At 43.6% G+C, this 19,861-nt stretch overlaps 1 protein-coding gene across 1 annotated transcript in view; it reads right to left on the reverse strand.

Annotated features, from left to right (window-relative positions):
• Positions 1-18,378, reverse strand: part of LOC101947894 (myelin protein zero-like protein 1) — a 58,729-nt gene extending 40,351 nt beyond the window's left edge. The window contains exon 1 of the mRNA XM_065574946.1: positions 18,273-18,378. Within this exon, the coding sequence (XP_065431018.1) occupies positions 18,273-18,363 (91 nt within the window). The 5' untranslated portion in view covers positions 18,364-18,378. The remainder of the gene's footprint in view (positions 1-18,272) is intronic.
• Between the last annotated feature and the right edge of the window lie 1,483 nt (positions 18,379-19,861).

A 19,861-nucleotide genomic window follows, 5' to 3' on the forward strand; every position in this document is an offset into this window, starting at 1 on the left:
AATGGCAGGAGAGCCATCAAGAGAAGGATTGCCCCTGCTCCTGTCCCTGTTAAGTGAGAACAGAGCAAAGGGGAGACTGCCACCCCAGATTTGGGAGAAATGACATTAACTTGATTGCAAGGCTCTTTTCAAATGCACCAGTAGGCTCTAACAAAAGCAGTTAAAATGCCTGGTCTTCTTTTGTGAATTAATTTCCTCTTTTACTATCCTACAATTTTAAGAGATCATTCAGTTGGTCAGGTAGCTGCACTGATAATATGGTATAAAAGCCTAGAAAGATAGAACTCAATCATTTCAGGAAGAAATTTACATCAGAAATTGTCGAAATGGTGTCAAGTATCAGAGGGGTAGCCGTGTTAGTCTGGATCTGTAAAAGGCGACAAAGAGTCCTGTGGTACCTTATAGACCAACAGACGTATTGGAGCATAAATGTCTAAATCGTGTAGATTCTGGGAGGTGATTTCTGTGTTTTTTTCAGGCATTTCCCCAATAGACTGGAGATTAGGAACATTTTTCTCATAGTGAAGTTGATGTGTATTGCATGTTTTGTGAAAACAGAAAAAAGAACAAACTCATGACAGAAAAATTTAATCCATTACACATGAAGGAGAAAGCCTATGGGCCTGGTTTTTCTTTTTGTTTTGTTTTTGTTTTCTTATTTTTTACTTACCCCATTATAAAACCGTTGACTCGTTTAGAGTAATATCAGATTTATACAGTAGAAGTGATACTAGAATCAGGCTTTCTGAAATGATTAAATACCTGGAGGGGTTCACGTCAACTTTGATCACCTTTTTAACGGGAAAACATTACCCACTTGCCAGCACACAGGTATACAGGGAGACTTACAAGGAAAAGAGAGCCATCTGCAGACGATTGTCCTGGTTAATGGGAGTCATCAAGATTCCAAACCACCATTAATGGCCCACACTTTGCATAATTACAATAGGCCCTCAGAGTTATATTTCATATTGCTAGTTTCAGATACATGAGTGGTACATTTATACAAATAGGATGACCACACTCAGTAGATCATAAGCTTTGTAATGATACCTTACAAGAGACCTTTTGCATGAAGCATATTCCAGTTACATTATATTTAACTCATTAGCATATTTTCATAAAATCATATAGAGTGCAACATCACACAATGGATTTGGCCTGATGTGAGGGGTTCTCTCCAGATGCTGTTTTTAAACCGGTCTCAGAAAATAGCTCACGAACAAGAGAAGCGGCTAATCAAACCTGAGAGTGACAAATGGTGAACACTTGGGTTTCTGGAATGGCAAAGAACCCTTACCATGGGCTTGGGTGCCATGAGGGTTCTCTAAGAGAGGGGAAGCATCACCAAGTTAAGGGCTCCAGAGAAACTGGCCAATATTTTCAAACTTTAGGATGCCTGAATTTCAGCTCCTAAACCCACTTTTAACCAACTAACTCAAAGGGACCTGATTTCCATAGGTGCTGAGCACTCAAAACTCCTAGTGAAATCAACAGGAGCTGTGGGTGCTCAGCTCCTCTTCAAATCAGGCCACTTATAAGTTATTTAGGTGCCTGATTTAAGGCATCTAATTTTCAAAATGTAACCAACGCCTATTTCATGCCGTTACAGGATGAGTTTTGCTAATAGCAGATATCACTGACTAAAAAGCCAACAAAAAAGGGTGAATCAATGGGAATGATGTCATAAAAGGATGACATATCCCCTCTGGCTTGGGTAACAAACGAAGTAGCTGCCCATTGGTTCTCAGACAACCAATCAGAAAGGATGTTTTCTCTGTCTGCACTGAGGTTATAAAAGGCTGCAGGCTCAGACAGGGTCAGCATACTACTGTGGGGATTTCAAGAGGTGGCTTAGCCAAGCCACACTTTGTCAGGCCAGTCATAATCAGGCCAGACCAGGAAGAAATCAAAGAAGGCAAAAGAAGAGAGAGAAAACCAAGTGAACAGAGCCAGGAACAGAAGGAAAGAGACTCGGGCAAGCCAAGCAAAGAAAGATACAGGCAAGTGGAGCCAAGCAAGGAAACATCCACTGAAGCCAAGCAAGTCAAGAAAAAAGCTAGGCAGGCCAATTCCTGAGTAAAGACTCAGGTAAACCAAGCAGAGAAAACAAAACAAAAAAAGCCAAGAAAGTCAAGCCAAGTGTTGCTGGAACACTAGAAGTCTGCAACATGTCTGAGACTGAGTCTGAGTCTGAGCACTCTGGTGAGACCTCAAGCGCAAAAGACCCTAAGGCCAAAATCACCCGTTCTTCCCGGGCTGGGCTGCAGTTCTCTGTCAGTCGCATAGACAGATTGCTCCGCAAAGGACAATTTGCAGACCGTATTGGAGCTGGAGCCCCGGTATATATGGCCGCGGTGCTTCCATAAGTGACTCATGAGATTGTGGATATTGCTGGGGAAGTCGCTGCACACAGCAAGAAGCGTCGGATTTCCCCACGGCACTTGCAGCTGGCCATTCACAGCGACTCAGAGCTCAAGAAACTGCTGGGAGGTGTCACCATCTCTCAGGGCGGGTCCTGCCCTTAAATCAGCCTGTGGTTTTACCTTCCAAGAAGAGGAATGGCAGGAGAGCCATCAAGAGAAGGATTGCCCCTGCTCCTGTCCCTGTTAAGTGAGAACAGAGCAAAGGGGAGACTGCCACCCCAGATTTGGGAGAAATGACATTAACTTGATTGCAAGGCTCTTTTCAAATGCACCAGTAGGCTCTAACAAAAGCAGTTAAAATGCCTGGTCTTCTTTTGTGAATTAATTTCCTCTTTTACTATCCTACAATTTTAAGGGATCATTCAGTTGGTCAGGTAGCTGCACTGATAATATGGTATAAAAGCCTAGAAAGATAGAACTCAATCATTTCAGGAAGAAATTTACATCAGAAATTGTCGAAATGGTGTCAAGTATCAGAGGGGTAGCCGTGTTAGTCTGGATCTGTAAAAGGCGACAAAGAGTCCTGTGGTACCTTATAGACCAACAGACGTATTGGAGCATAAATGTCTAAATCGTGTAGATTCTGGGAGGTGATTTCTGTGTTTTTTTCAGGCATTTCCCCAATAGACTGGAGATTAGGAACATTTTTCTCATAGTGACGTTGATGTGTATTGCATGTTTTGTGAAAACAGAAAAAAGAACAAACTCATGACAGAAAAATTTAATCCATTACACATGAAGGAGAAAGCCTATGGGCCTGGTTTTTCTTTTTGTTTTGTTTTTGTTTTCTTATTTTTTACTTACCCCATTATAAAACCGTTGACTCGTTTAGAGTAATATCAGATTTATACAGTAGAAGTGATACTAGAATCAGGCTTTCTGAAATGATTAAATACCTGGAGGGGTTCACATCAACTTTGATCACCTTTTTAACGGGAAAACATTACCCACTTGCCAGCACACAGGTATACAGGGAGACTTACAAGGAAAAGAGAGCCATCTGCAGACGATTGTCCTGGTTAATGGGAGTCATCAAGATTCCAAACCACCATTAATGGCCCACACTTTGCATAATTACAATAGGCCCTCAGAGTTATATTTCATATTGCTAGTTTCAGATACATGAGTGGTACATTTATACAAATAGGATGACCACACTCAGTAGATCATAAGCTTTGTAATGATACCTTACAAGAGACCTTTTGCATGAAGCATATTCCAGTTACATTATATTTAACTCATTAGCATATTTTCATAAAATCATATAGAGTGCAACATCACACAATGGATTTGGCCTGATGTGAGGGGTTCTCTCCAGATGCTGTTTTTAAACCGGTCTCAGAAAATAGCTCACGAACAAGAGAAGCGGCTAATCAAACCTGAGAGTGACAAATGGTGAACACTTGGGTTTCTGGAATGGCAAAGAACCCTTACCATGGGCTTGGGTGCCATAAGGGTTCTCTAAGAGACGGGAAGCATCACCAAGTTAAGGGCTCCAGAGAAACTGGCCAATATTTTCAAACTTTAGGATGCCTGAATTTCAGCCCCTAAACCCACTTTTAACCAACTAACTCAAAGGGACCTGATTTCCATAGGTGCTGAGCACTCAAAACTCCTAGTGAAATCAACAGGAGCTGTGGGTGCTCAGCTCCTCTTCAAATCAGGCCACTTATAAGTTATTTAGGTGCCTGATTTAAGGCATCTAATTTTCAAAATGTAACCAAAGCCTATTTCATGCCGTTACAGGATGAATTTTGCTAATAGCAGATATCACTGACTAAAAAGCCAACAAAAAAGGGTGAATCAATGGGAATGATGTCATAAAAGGATGACATATCCCCTCTGGCTTGGGTAACAAACGAAGTAGCTGCCCATTGGTTCTCAGACAACCAATCAGAAAGGATGTTTTCTCTGTCTGCACTGAGGTTATAAAAGGCTGCAGGCTCAGACAGGGTCAGCATACTACTGTGGGGATTTCAAGAGGTGGCTTAGCCAAGCCACACTTTGTCAGGCCAGTCATAATCAGGCCAGACCAGGAAGAAATCAAAGAAGGCAAAAGAAGAGAGAGAAAACCAAGTGAACAGAGCCAGGAACAGAAGGAAAGAGACTCAGGCAAGCCAAGCAAAGAAAGATACTGGCAAGTGGAGCCAAGCAAGGAAACATCCACTGAAGCCAAGCAAGTCAAGAAAAAAGCTAGGCAGGCCAATTCCTGAGTAAAGACTCAGGTAAACCAAGCAGAGAAAACAAAAGAAAGCCAAGAAAGTCAAGCCAAGTGTTGCTGGAACACTAGAAGTCTGCAACATGTCTGAGACTGAGTCTGACCCTGAGCACTCTGGTGAGATCTCAAGCGCAAAAGACCCTAAGGCCAAAATCACCCGTTCTTCCCGGGCTGGGCTGCAGTTCTCTGTCAGTCGCATATACAGATTGCTCCGCAAAGGACAATTTGCAGACCGTATTGGAGCTGGAGCCCCGGTATATATGGCCGCGGTGCTTCCATAAGTGACTCATGAGATTGTGGATATTGCTGGGGAAGTCGCTGCACGCAGCAAGAAGCGTCGGATTTCCCCACGGCACTTGCAGCTGGCCATTCACAGCGACTCAGAGCTCAAGAAACTGCTGGGAGGTGTCACCATCTCTCAGGGCGGGTCCTGCCCTTAAATCAGCCTGTGGTTTTACCTTCCAAGAAGAGGAATGGCAGGAGAGCCATCAAGAGAAGGATTGCCCCTGCTCCTGTCCCTGTTAAGTGAGAACAGAGCAAAGGGGAGACTGCCACCCCAGATTTGGGAGAAATGACATTAACTTGATTGCAAGGCTCTTTTCAAATGCACCAGTAGGCTCTAACAAAAGCAGTTAAAATGCCTGGTCTTCTTTTGTGAATTAATTTCCTCTTTTACTATCCTACAATTTTAAGGGATCATTCAGTTGGTCAGGTAGCTGCATTGATAATATGGTATAAAAGCCTAGAAAGATAGAACTCAATCATTTCATGAAGAAATTTACATCAGAAATTGTCGAAATGGTGTCAAGTATCAGAGGGGTAGCCGTGTTAGTCTGGATCTGTAAAAGGCGACAAAGAGTCCTGTGGTACCTTATAGACCAACAGACGTATTGGAGCATAAATGTCTAAATCGTGTAGATTCTGGGAGGTGATTTCTGTGTTTTTTTCAGGCATTTCCCCAATAGACTGGAGATTAAGAACATTTTTCTCATAGTGAAGTTGATGTGTATTGCATGTTTTGTGAAAACAGAAAAAAGAACAAACTCATGACAGAAAAATTTAATCCATTACACATGAAGGAGAAAGCCTATGGGCCTGGTTTTTCTTTTTGTTTTGTTTTTGTTTTCTTATTTTTTACTTACCCCATTATAAAACCGTTGACTCGTTTAGAGTAATATCAGATTTATACAGTAGAAGTGATACTAGAATCAGGCTTTCTGAAATGATTAAATACCTGGAGGGGTTCACATCAACTTTGATCACCTTTTTAACGGGAAAACATTACCCACTTGCCAGCACACAGGTATACAGGGAGACTTACAAGGAAAAGAGAGCCATCTGCAGACGATTGTCCTGGTTAATGGGAGTCATCAAGATTCCAAACCACCATTAATGGCCCACACTTTGCATAATTACAATAGGCCCTCAGAGTTATATTTCATATTGCTAGTTTCAGATACATGAGTGGTACATTTATACAAATAGGATGACCACACTCAGTAGATCATAAGCTTTGTAATGATACCTTACAAGAGACCTTTTGCATGAAGCATATTCCAGTTACATTATATTTAACTCATTAGCATATTTTCATAAAATCATATAGAGTGCAACATCACACAATGGATTTGGCCTGATGTGAGGGGTTCTCTCCAGATGCTGTTTTTAAACCGGTCTCAGAAAATAGCTCACGAACAAGAGAAGCGGCTAATCAAACCTGAGAGTGACAAATGGTGAACACTTGGGTTTCTGGAATGGCAAAGAACCCTTACCATGGGCTTGGGTGCCATAAGGGTTCTCTAAGAGACGGGAAGCATCACCAAGTTAAGGGCTCCAGAGAAACTGGCCAATATTTTCAAACTTTAGGATGCCTGAATTTCAGCCCCTAAACCCACTTTTAACCAACTAACTCAAAGGGACCTGATTTCCATAGGTGCTGAGCACTCAAAACTCCTAGTGAAATCAACAGGAGCTGTGGGTGCTCAGCTCCTCTTCAAATCAGGCCACTTATAAGTTATTTAGGTGCCTGATTTAAGGCATCTAATTTTCAAAATGTAACCAAAGCCTATTTCATGCCGTTACAGGATGAATTTTGCTAATAGCAGATATCACTGACTAAAAAGCCAACAAAAAAGGGTGAATCAATGGGAATGATGTCATAAAAGGATGACATATCCCCTCTGGCTTGGGTAACAAACGAAGTAGCTGCCCATTGGTTCTCAGACAACCAATCAGAAAGGATGTTTTCTCTGTCTGCACTGAGGTTATAAAAGGCTGCAGGCTCAGACAGGGTCAGCATACTACTGTGGGGATTTCAAGAGGTGGCTTAGCCAAGCCACACTTTGTCAGGCCAGTCATAATCAGGCCAGACCAGGAAGAAATCAAAGAAGGCAAAAGAAGAGAGAGAAAACCAAGTGAACAGAGCCAGGAACAGAAGGAAAGAGACTCAGGCAAGCCAAGCAAAGAAAGATACTGGCAAGTGGAGCCAAGCAAGGAAACATCCACTGAAGCCAAGCAAGTCAAGAAAAAAGCTAGGCAGGCCAATTCCTGAGTAAAGACTCAGGTAAACCAAGCAGAGAAAACAAAAGAAAGCCAAGAAAGTCAAGCCAAGTGTTGCTGGAACACTAGAAGTCTGCAACATGTCTGAGACTGAGTCTGACCCTGAGCACTCTGGTGAGATCTCAAGCGCAAAAGACCCTAAGGCCAAAATCACCCGTTCTTCCCGGGCTGGGCTGCAGTTCTCTGTCAGTCGCATATACAGATTGCTCCGCAAAGGACAATTTGCAGACCGTATTGGAGCTGGAGCCCCGGTATATATGGCCGCGGTGCTTCCATAAGTGACTCATGAGATTGTGGATATTGCTGGGGAAGTCGCTGCACGCAGCAAGAAGCGTCGGATTTCCCCACGGCACTTGCAGCTGGCCATTCACAGCGACTCAGAGCTCAAGAAACTGCTGGGAGGTGTCACCATCTCTCAGGGCGGGTCCTGCCCTTAAATCAGCCTGTGGTTTTACCTTCCAAGAAGAGGAATGGCAGGAGAGCCATCAAGAGAAGGATTGCCCCTGCTCCTGTCCCTGTTAAGTGAGAACAGAGCAAAGGGGAGACTGCCACCCCAGATTTGGGAGAAATGACATTAACTTGATTGCAAGGCTCTTTTCAAATGCACCAGTAGGCTCTAACAAAAGCAGTTAAAATGCCTGGTCTTCTTTTGTGAATTAATTTCCTCTTTTACTATCCTACAATTTTAAGGGATCATTCAGTTGGTCAGGTAGCTGCATTGATAATATGGTATAAAAGCCTAGAAAGATAGAACTCAATCATTTCATGAAGAAATTTACATCAGAAATTGTCGAAATGGTGTCAAGTATCAGAGGGGTAGCCGTGTTAGTCTGGATCTGTAAAAGGCGACAAAGAGTCCTGTGGTACCTTATAGACCAACAGACGTATTGGAGCATAAATGTCTAAATCGTGTAGATTCTGGGAGGTGATTTCTGTGTTTTTTTCAGGCATTTCCCCAATAGACTGGAGATTAAGAACATTTTTCTCATAGTGAAGTTGATGTGTATTGCATGTTTTGTGAAAACAGAAAAAAGAACAAACTCATGACAGAAAAATTTAATCCATTACACATGAAGGAGAAAGCCTATGGGCCTGGTTTTTCTTTTTGTTTTGTTTTTGTTTTCTTATTTTTTACTTACCCCATTATAAAACCGTTGACTCGTTTAGAGTAATATCAGATTTATACAGTAGAAGTGATACTAGAATCAGGCTTTCTGAAATGATTAAATACCTGGAGGGGTTCACATCAACTTTGATCACCTTTTTAACGGGAAAACATTACCCACTTGCCAGCACACAGGTATACAGGGAGACTTACAAGGAAAAGAGAGCCATCTGCAGACGATTGTCCTGGTTAATGGGAGTCATCAAGATTCCAAACCACCATTAATGGCCCACACTTTGCATAATTACAATAGGCCCTCAGAGTTATATTTCATATTGCTAGTTTCAGATACATGAGTGGTACATTTATACAAATAGGATGACCACACTCAGTAGATCATAAGCTTTGTAATGATACCTTACAAGAGACCTTTTGCATGAAGCATATTCCAGTTACATTATATTTAACTCATTAGCATATTTTCATAAAATCATATAGAGTGCAACATCACACAATGGATTTGGCCTGATGTGAGGGGTTCTCTCCAGATGCTGTTTTTAAACCGGTCTCAGAAAATAGCTCACGAACAAGAGAAGCGGCTAATCAAACCTGAGAGTGACAAATGGTGAACACTTGGGTTTCTGGAATGGCAAAGAACCCTTACCATGGGCTTGGGTGCCATAAGGGTTCTCTAAGAGACGGGAAGCATCACCAAGTTAAGGGCTCCAGAGAAACTGGCCAATATTTTCAAACTTTAGGATGCCTGAATTTCAGCCCCTAAACCCACTTTTAACCAACTAACTCAAAGGGACCTGATTTCCATAGGTGCTGAGCACTCAAAACTCCTAGTGAAATCAACAGGAGCTGTGGGTGCTCAGCTCCTCTTCAAATCAGGCCACTTATAAGTTATTTAGGTGCCTGATTTAAGGCATCTAATTTTCAAAATGTAACCAAAGCCTATTTCATGCCGTTACAGGATGAATTTTGCTAATAGCAGATATCACTGACTAAAAAGCCAACAAAAAAGGGTGAATCAATGGGAATGATGTCATAAAAGGATGACATATCCCCTCTGGCTTGGGTAACAAACGAAGTAGCTGCCCATTGGTTCTCAGACAACCAATCAGAAAGGATGTTTTCTCTGTCTGCACTGAGGTTATAAAAGGCTGCAGGCTCAGACAGGGTCAGCATACTACTGTGGGGATTTCAAGAGGTGGCTTAGCCAAGCCACACTTTGTCAGGCCAGTCATAATCAGGCCAGACCAGGAAGAAATCAAAGAAGGCAAAAGAAGAGAGAGAAAACCAAGTGAACAGAGCCAGGAACAGAAGGAAAGAGACTCAGGCAAGCCAAGCAAAGAAAGATACTGGCAAGTGGAGCCAAGCAAGGAAACATCCACTGAAGCCAAGCAAGTCAAGAAAAAAGCTAGGCAGGCCAATTCCTGAGTAAAGACTCAGGTAAACCAAGCAGAGAAAACAAAAGAAAGCCAAGAAAGTCAAGCCAAGTGTTGCTGGAACACTAGAAGTCTGCAACATGTCTGAGACTGAGTCTGACCCTGAGCACTCTGGTGAGATCTCAAGCGCAAAAGACCCTAAGGCCAAAATCACCCGTTCTTCCCGGGCTGGGCTGCAGTTCTCTGTCAGTCGCATATACAGATTGCTCCGCAAAGGACAATTTGCAGACCGTATTGGAGCTGGAGCCCCGGTATATATGGCCGCGGTGCTTCCATAAGTGACTCATGAGATTGTGGATATTGCTGGGGAAGTCGCTGCACGCAGCAAGAAGCGTCGGATTTCCCCACGGCACTTGCAGCTGGCCATTCACAGCGACTCAGAGCTCAAGAAACTGCTGGGAGGTGTCACCATCTCTCAGGGCGGGTCCTGCCCTTAAATCAGCCTGTGGTTTTACCTTCCAAGAAGAGGAATGGCAGGAGAGCCATCAAGAGAAGGATTGCCCCTGCTCCTGTCCCTGTTAAGTGAGAACAGAGCAAAGGGGAGACTGCCACCCCAGATTTGGGAGAAATGACATTAACTTGATTGCAAGGCTCTTTTCAAATGCACCAGTAGGCTCTAACAAAAGCAGTTAAAATGCCTGGTCTTCTTTTGTGAATTAATTTCCTCTTTTACTATCCTACAATTTTAAGGGATCATTCAGTTGGTCAGGTAGCTGCATTGATAATATGGTATAAAAGCCTAGAAAGATAGAACTCAATCATTTCATGAAGAAATTTACATCAGAAATTGTCGAAATGGTGTCAAGTATCAGAGGGGTAGCCGTGTTAGTCTGGATCTGTAAAAGGCGACAAAGAGTCCTGTGGTACCTTATAGACCAACAGACGTATTGGAGCATAAATGTCTAAATCGTGTAGATTCTGGGAGGTGATTTCTGTGTTTTTTTCAGGCATTTCCCCAATAGACTGGAGATTAAGAACATTTTTCTCATAGTGAAGTTGATGTGTATTGCATGTTTTGTGAAAACAGAAAAAAGAACAAACTCATGACAGAAAAATTTAATCCATTACACATGAAGGAGAAAGCCTATGGGCCTGGTTTTTCTTTTTGTTTTGTTTTTGTTTTCTTATTTTTTACTTACCCCATTATAAAACCGTTGACTCGTTTAGAGTAATATCAGATTTATACAGTAGAAGTGATACTAGAATCAGGCTTTCTGAAATGATAAAATACCTGGAGGGGTTCACATCAACTTTGATCACCTTTTTAACGGGAAAACATTACCCACTTGCCAGCACACAGGTATACAGGGAGACTTACAAGGAAAAGAGAGCCATCTGCAGACGATTGTCCTGGTTAATGGGAGTCATCAAGATTCCAAACCACCATTAATGGCCCACACTTTGCATAATTACAATAGGCCCTCAGAGTTATATTTCATATTGCTAGTTTCAGATACATGAGTGGTACATTTATACAAATAGGATGACCACACTCAGTAGATCATAAGCTTTGTAATGATACCTTACAAGAGACCTTTTGCATGAAGCATATTCCAGTTACATTATATTTAACTCATTAGCATATTTTCATAAAATCATATAGAGTGCAACATCACACAATGGATTTGGCCTGATGTGAGGGGTTCTCTCCAGATGCTGTTTTTAAACCGGTCTCAGAAAATAGCTCACGAACAAGAGAAGCAGCTAATCAAACCTGAGAGTGACAAATGGTGAACACTTGGGTTTCTGGAATGGCAAAGAACCCTTACCATGGGCTTGGGTGCCATGAGGGTTCTCTAAGAGAGGGGAAGCATCACCAAGTTAAGGGCTCCAGAGAAACTGGCCAATATTTTCAAACTTTAGGATGCCTGAATTTCAGCCCCTAAACCCACTTTTAACCAACTAACTCAAAGGGACCTGATTTCCATAGGTGCTGAGCACTCAAAACTCCTAGTGAAATCAACAGGAGCTGTGGGTGCTCAGCTCCTCTTCAAATCAGGCCACTTATAAGTTATTTAGGTGCCTGATTTAAGGCATCTAATTTTCAAAATGTAACCAAAGCCTATTTCATGCCGTTACAGGATGAGTTTTGCTAATAGCAGATATCACTGACTAAAAAGCCAACAAAAAAGGGTGAATCAATGGGAATGATGTCATAAAAGGATGACATATCCCCTCTGGCTTGGGTAACAAACGAAGTAGCTGCCCATTGGTTCTCAGACAACCAATCAGAAAGAATGTTTTCTCTGTCTGCACTGAGGTTATAAAAGGCTGCAGGCTCAGACAGGGTCAGCATACTACTGTGGGGATTTCAAGAGGTGGCTTAGCCAAGCCACACTTTGTCAGGCCAGTCATAATCAGGCCAGACCAGGAAGAAATCAAAGAAGGCAAAAGAAGAGAGAGAAAACCAAGTGAACAGAGCCAGGAACAGAAGGAAAGAGACTCAGGCAAGCCAAGCAAAGAAAGATACAGGCAAGTGGAGCCAAGCAAGGAAACATCCACTGAAGCCAAGCAAGTCAAGAAAAAAGCTAGGCAGGCCAATTCCTGAGTAAAGACTCAGGTAAACCAAGCAGAGAAAACAAACAAAAAAAAAAGCCAAGAAAGTCAAGCCAAGTGTTGCTGGAACACTAGAAGTCTGCAACATGTCTGAGACTGAGTCTGAGTCTGAGCACTCTGGTGAGACCTCAAGCGCAAAAGACCCTAAGGCCAAAATCACCCGTTCTTCCCGGGCTGGGCTGCAGTTCTCTGTCAGTCGCATAGACAGATTGCTCCGCAAAGGACAATTTGCAGACCGTATTGGAGCTGGAGCCCCGGTATATATGGCCGCGGTGCTTCCATAAGTGACTCATGAGATTGTGGATATTGCTGGGGAAGTCGCTGCACGCAGCAAGAAGCGTCGGATTTCCCCACGGCACTTGCAGCTGGCCATTCACAGCAACTCAGAGCTCAAGAAACTGCTGGGAGGTGTCACCATCTCTCAGGGCGGGTCCTGCCCTTAAATCAGCCTGTGGTTTTACCTTCCAAGAAGAGGAATGGCAGGAGAGCCATCAAGAGAAGGATTGCCCCTGCTCCTGTCCCTGTTAAGTGAGAACAGAGCAAAGGGGAGACTGCCACCCCAGATTTGGGAGAAATGACATTAACTTGATTGCAAGGCTCTTTTCAAATGCACCAGTAGGCTCTAACAAAAGCAGTTAAAATGCCTGGTCTTCTTTTGTGAATTAATTTCCTCTTTTACTATCCTACAATTTTAAGGGATCATTCAGTTGGTCAGGTAGCTGCATTGATAATATGGTATAAAAGCCTAGAAAGATAGAACTCAATCATTTCAGGAAGAAATTTACATCAGAAATTGTCGAAATGGTGTCAAGTATCAGAGGGGTAGCCGTGTTAGTCTGGATCTGTAAAAGGCGACAAAGAGTCCTGTGGTACCTTATAGACCAACAGACGTATTGGAGCATAAATGTCTAAATCGTGTAGATTCTGGGAGGTGATTTCTGTGTTTTTTTCAGGCATTTCCCCAATAGACTGGAGATTAAGAACATTTTTCTCATAGTGAAGTTGATGTGTATTGCATGTTTTGTGAAAACAGAAAAAAGAACAAACTCATGACAGAAAAATTTAATCCATTACACATGAAGGAGAAAGCCTATGGGCCTGGTTTTTCTTTTTGTTTTGTTTTTGTTTTCTTATTTTTTACTTACCCCATTATAAAACCGTTGACTCGTTTAGAGTAATATCAGATTTATACAGTATAAGTGATACTAGAATCAGGTTTTCTGAAATTATTAAATACCTGGTGGGGTTCACATCAACTTTGATCACCTTTTTAACGGGAAAACATTACCCACTTGCCAGCACACAGGTATACAGGGAGACTTACAAGGAAAAGAGAGCCATCTGCAGACGATTGTCCTGGTTAATGGGAGTCATCAAGATTCCAAACCACCATTAATGGCCCACACTTTGCATAATTACAATAGGCCCTCAGAGTTATATTTCATATTGCTAGTTTCAGATACATGAGTGGTACATTTATACAAATAGGATGACCACACTCAGTAGATTATAAGCTTTGTAATGATACCTTACAAGAGACCTTTTGCATGAAGCATATTCCAATTACATTATATTTAACTCATTAGCATATTTTCATAAAATCATATAGAGTGCAACATCACACAATGGATTTGGCCTGATGTGAGGGGTTCTCTCCAGATGCTGTTTTTAAACCGGTCTCAGAAAATAGCTCACGAACAAGAGAAGCGGCTAATCAAACCTGAGAGTGACAAATGGTGAACACTTGGGTTTCGGGAATGGCAAAGAACCCTTACCATGGGCTTGGGTGCCATGAGGGTTCTCTAAGAGACGGGAAGCATCACCAAGTTAAGGGCTCCAGAGAAACTGGCCAATATTTTCAAACTTTAGGATGCCTGAATTTCAGCCCCTAAACCCACTTTTAACCAACTAACTCAAAGGGACCTGATTTCCATAGGTGCTGAGCACTCAAAACTCCTAGTGAAATCAACAGGAGCTGTGGGTGCTCAGCTCCTCTTCAAATCAGGCCACTTATAAGTTATTTAGGTGCCTGATTTAAGGCATCTAATTTTCAAAATGTAACCAAAGCCTATTTCATGCCGTTACAGGATGAGTTTTGCTAATAGCAGATATCACTGACTAAAAAGCCAACAAAAAAGGGTGAATCAATGGGAATGATGTCATAAAAGGATGACATATCCCCTCTGGCTTGGGTAACAAACGAAGTAGCTGCCCATTGGTTCTCAGACAACCAATCAGAAAGGATGTTTTCTCTGTCTGCACTGAGGTTATAAAAGGCTGCAGGCTCAGACAGGGTCAGCATACTACTGTGGGGATTTCAAGAGGTGCCTTAGCCAAGCCACACTTTGTCAGGCCAGTCATAATCAGGCCAGACCAGGAAGAAATCAAAGAAGGCAAAAGAAGAGAGAGAAAACCAAGTGAACAGAGCCAGGAACAGAAGGAAAGAGACTCAGGCAAGCCAAGCAAAGAAAGATACAGGCAAGTGGAGCCAAGCAAGGAAACATCCACTGAAGCCAAGCAAGTCAAGAAAAAAGCTAGGCAGGCCAATTCCTGAGTAAAGACTCAGGTAAACCAAGCAGAGAATACAAAAAAAAAAGCCAAGAAAGTCAAGCCAAGTGTTGCTGGAACACTAGAAGTCTGCAACATGTCTGAGACTGAGTCTGAGTCTGAGCACTCTGGTGAGACCTCAAGCGCAAAAGACCCTAAGGCCAAAATCACCCGTTCTTCCCGGGCTGGGCTGCAGTTCTCTGTCAGTCGCATAGACAGATTGCTCCGCAAAGGACAATTTGCAGACCGCATTGGAGCTAGAGCCACAGTATATATGGCCGCGGTGCTTCCATAAGTGACTCATGAGATTGTGGATATTGCTGGGGAAGTCGCTGCACGCAGCAAGAAGCGTCGGATTTCCCCATGGCACTTGCAGCTGGCCATTCACAGCGACTCAGAGCTCAAGAAACTGCTGGGAGGTGTCACCATCTCTCAGGGCGGGTCCTGCCCTTAAATCAGCCTGTGGTTTTACCTTCCAAGAAGAGGAATGGCAGGAGAGCCATCAAGAGAAGGATTGCCCCTGCTCCTGTCCCTGTTAAGTGAGAACAGAGCAAAGGGGAGACTGCCACCCCAGATTTGGGAGAAATGACATTAACTTGATTGCAAGGCTCTTTTCAAATGCACCAGTAGGCTCTAACAAAAGCAGTTAAAATGCCTGGTCTTCTTTTGTGAATTAATTTCCTCTTTTACTATCCTACAATTTTAAGGGATCATTCAGTTGGTCAGGTAGCTGCACTGATAATATGGTATAAAAGCCTAGAAAGATAGAACTCAATCATTCCATGAAGAAATTTACATCAGAAATTGTCGAAATGGTGTCAAGTATCAGAGGGGTAGCCGTGTTAGTCTGGATCTGTAAAAGGCGACAAAGAGTCCTGTGGTACCTTATAGACCAACAGACGTATTGGAGCATAAATGTCTAAATCGTGTAGATTCTGGGAGGTGATTTCTGTGTTTTTTTCAGGCATTTCCCCAATAGACTGGAGATTAGGAACATTTTTCTCATAGTGAAGTTGATGTGTATTGCATGTTTTGTGAAAACAGAAAAAAGAACAAACTCATGACAGAAAAATGTAATCCATTACACATGAAGGAGAAAGCCTATGGGCCTGGTTTTTCTTTTTGTTTTGTTTTTGTTTTCTTATTTTTTACTTACCCCATTATAAAACCGTTGACTCGTTTAGAGTAATATCAGATTTATACAGTATAAGTGATACTAGAATCAGGCTTTCTGAAATTATTAAATACCTGGAGGGGTTCACATCAACTTTGATCACCTTTTTAAAGGGAAAAGAAAGCTAAGCATTAGATAGCTACCTCCTCCTCCACATGAGTCATCTCACAACAAAGAGAAAATTGCTTAACAGAAACTACTGTATTGCAGAGTGAGATTTAGTAGCCAGAGGGAATCTTGTTCTCCAGGGATGGTCTAACCTGTTTTGCATAAACTCCATGCCATGCATGAATTCCAGTGTTTCAGCTCCAAACCAAAAGAGGTAGCAGTGGCCCAATCATACAGGTTTCTTCTTCTGCATTGGCTAATTCATCCACCCACAGGACACATGTCCAATTTGTTCCCTACTTCCAGTTATCAGAAATTTCAGAAAGGTGCAATCTACCACCACACAAACACTTCACTTTCCAATACCCAGACTTGAGGGTTAACACTGCGATATAAGTGGTGGCTGAATGCCTCGGGGCAAGGACTCTCTAAGGTTTCAGGGTTTTCCCCACTGTGTGAAGGGCATCTCTGAGCAATTGTGTGTATTGTCTCCTTTTCTATTCATGATTTCCTAACATCTGACAGCTACAGCAATTCCTTACATGAAAGTAATATTAGCAAAATAGTTGTGTATTTTAAGCTGTCAATTTGTTTAGCAGATGGAAGAGAGGAGATCCAGACTCATGTGACTAAGGGTATGTCCAGACTAGCCGCCGTATCGGCGGGTAGCGATCGATTTATCGGAGATCGATCTATCGCGTCTCGTTAAGACACGATAGATCAATCCCCGAACGCGCTCCCCATCGACTCCGGAACTCCACCGGAGCGAGCGGTGGTAGCAGAGTCGACGGGGGAGCCGCGACCGTCGATTCCACGCCGTGAGGACTCAAGGTAAATTGATCTAAGATACTTAGATTTCAACTACGCTATTCACGTAGCTGAAGTTGCATATCTTAGATCGACCCCCTTCCCCGCCAGTGTAGACGAGCACTAAGCAGCACTCCCAAGTCCACCAGCAAGTGCTCACTAGACCACCATTTGGGAATCTCTGCCTTTGAGATGGACAGTGCTCTGTGTACAGAGGACAACACTATCAAGAGTGAGCAGCCCAGCACTTTTCACTAACTTTCTTGAAAATTTATTTTGATAATCTGTACAGCTTTTGCCCTTCTGGACAGAGTTTACCCAAGACCACATGTGATTTTCTCTTTGCCATGTAAGACAGAGTTTTGTTTCTTTATCCCCTATCTGGATAGAACACAGGCTGTTAATACCATGTAAGTATAAGCTACTATTAATGGCCTCGTGGGTAAAGACTTGTAATTCCACAGATGAACCATCTTTCCACTGTCCAAAGCATTCTTCATCCAGATGCAGCAGAATGACAGAACAAGCTCAGATTATTCAGATAACTTTTTCCTTCCAAACAAAATGAAAATGTGTGGTTTTCCCACTGTAGGACAGCTTTCCTTTTGCAATAATAATTAAAAAGCCACTTATAATGTTTATATGATGTGACATGTCATCAAGGTTTTTTAGTCACTCCTGCTGGTTATCCCACTGGGTTATTTTGTTAATCTTTATTGGTTGGCTAAAGTTTGTTTATTACATGAATTTCCACAGAGGTGAAGGCACTGGACTAGGACTCAGAAATCCAGGTTCCGCTTCCAGATTTGCACCTCCTACACCTAAATGTTTCTGTGCCTTTGTTATTCTCCTGCAAAGTAGGCATAAAAGTAGTTCTCTGCCTCACAGGAGTTTTAGGAGACTAAATCTATTAATGATGTGAAGTGCTCAGATTTTACAGAGATGCACATGCGTCTGACGAAGTGAGTATTCACCCACAAAAGCTCATGCTCCAATACTTCTGTTAGCCTATAAGGTGCCACAGGACTCTTCGTCGTTTTAAAACAGCTCCTCCTTGGAGAGCGTTTAAACCTGGTCACTGCAGCCAACCCCCCCCCGGCAGCCGGGGGCAAGGGTGGGGTGGGGCGGGCGGCGGAGCCTGTTTGCCCCATAGCTGCTCTCGCCCAGCCGCACCAGAGCCGCCCCCGAGAGCGGAGCTCTGAGGGGCTCCAGCCTCCAGCCCAGGCGCCGCCCCGCCCAGGGCTCCCCGGTCACCGCGCCCCCTCCAGGGGAGCCCCCCGCCCCTCGCGCCAGGCCGCCCCCGGCGGGCCCCTGCACTCACGGAAGCCCAGAGCGGCTGCGGCCGCCGCCAGCATCAGCGCCGGGGCCCGACCCGGAGCCACCCGCCACCCCGCGCTGCCGCCCGCTGCCATTTTCCTGCTGCCGCCTCCCCGTGCCCCCATTGTCCCGGCCCCGGCGCAGCCCCGCCCCTTAGGGCCGGGCGGTGGGCGGGGAAAGGGGCTCCCCGCCAGCAGATGGGACGGAGGAGCCGTCAATCGCGCACACCTCCCGCGTCCCGCTCTCCGTCCCCTTCTGGTTCCGCCCCGGGTGTCCGGTGCGGCTATGTGATTGGCGAGTTGGTTTGTCAATCACTACATGAGCGCCCTACCAGAAATGGTAGAATTGCCTTGGCCCCGCCCTTGTCCGGAACACGTGACACTGAGCGGGTGGGGGGGGGTCCGAGGGAGGATGCCGGGGGTGCTGGGCCCGTTCCTGGCGGGCTGTGGCTTATGTAGCCCAGGCCGGTACCGGTGTGATGGGCTGCACGGCCCCAGTGCCACCTTTGCGCGCCCACCCCTCGGCTTCCCGGACCAAGCCACCAGCGCTGCCCACTCTTAACGGGTTTGGTTCTTAAAGCCCCAATTTCTGGAGTCATGTGATTATACAAGCATCTGAGCTCTTTATTATTATTTTTAATGTTTCTAGCCGTCAGTGTTGCGGAGAAGAGTTTATGGGCTCAAAACACAGAAGACAAATACCATTCTTCAAATTTATTTTAACAATCTAATTACTTTTTATGTCAGCCTCAGGCTTTTGGGGAATTCAGTCATGGGCTGAGCAATACTGCCCCAGTGCCCACCCACCCCACTATGTACCAGTCTCTGCCATTTCCATGCACCCTGCTGCACTCCAGCCTGCACCACACTGACCACCTGCCTTCAGGTTTTAGTGCTATTTATTATTTAGGTCTTAAAACAGTAACAAATTAGTAGCAGGTTATGAACTGTCAGGATGAAGGAATACTAGCTCTTCATACACATTTGTACTCTCCCTAGCCAATCTGACACTAGGAAACTACAGAGCAGCCATAGTGTTACCTCAGCAGCGTGGCTTGTTTTCACAGATAGTTGCTCTCTCCAGTGAAGAAGCTGTTATCAGACCATATAGTTTTCCTGAAGACCACACAAATGAGAGTTCTGTTTGGGTTGGGTGAAATCTGGACCTGGTTTAGGTGTAGATTGATAGGATACAGGAGTATAACATTTTGCTCAATTTCATGAGGCAAGAGCCTGACAGGTGTTGAGGAGAGGATAGAATTATGTTTTCAGATGGGATTAGTTTTTGATTATTGGCATCTCTACAGGGCAGAATCAAGGTTATTTGGATGCTTTAACTGTGCATTTCCAAAACTTTGTTTACATTTCTTTTAAGTTTAATCTTAGTTCTAGGATTTATAATGCATATTTTAAGGATAGATATCTTTGTAATGTTTTTCACCCTAAATTACTTAGTATACTCTCAAATTTATCTCAGTGTTAATGTAATTTTTATCTGGGAATACTGATTAAAAGAAAAGTGTCCCAGTGCTGCTCTGTGGTCACAATTCAGTTAGTTTTTATGCTTGCATAATATCTGCTTGCAGAACTGAAG

This window comes from Chrysemys picta, chromosome 1 (assembly GCF_011386835.1).
Source record: "Chrysemys picta bellii isolate R12L10 chromosome 1, ASM1138683v2, whole genome shotgun sequence".
NCBI lineage: Eukaryota > Metazoa > Chordata > Testudines > Emydidae > Chrysemys > Chrysemys picta.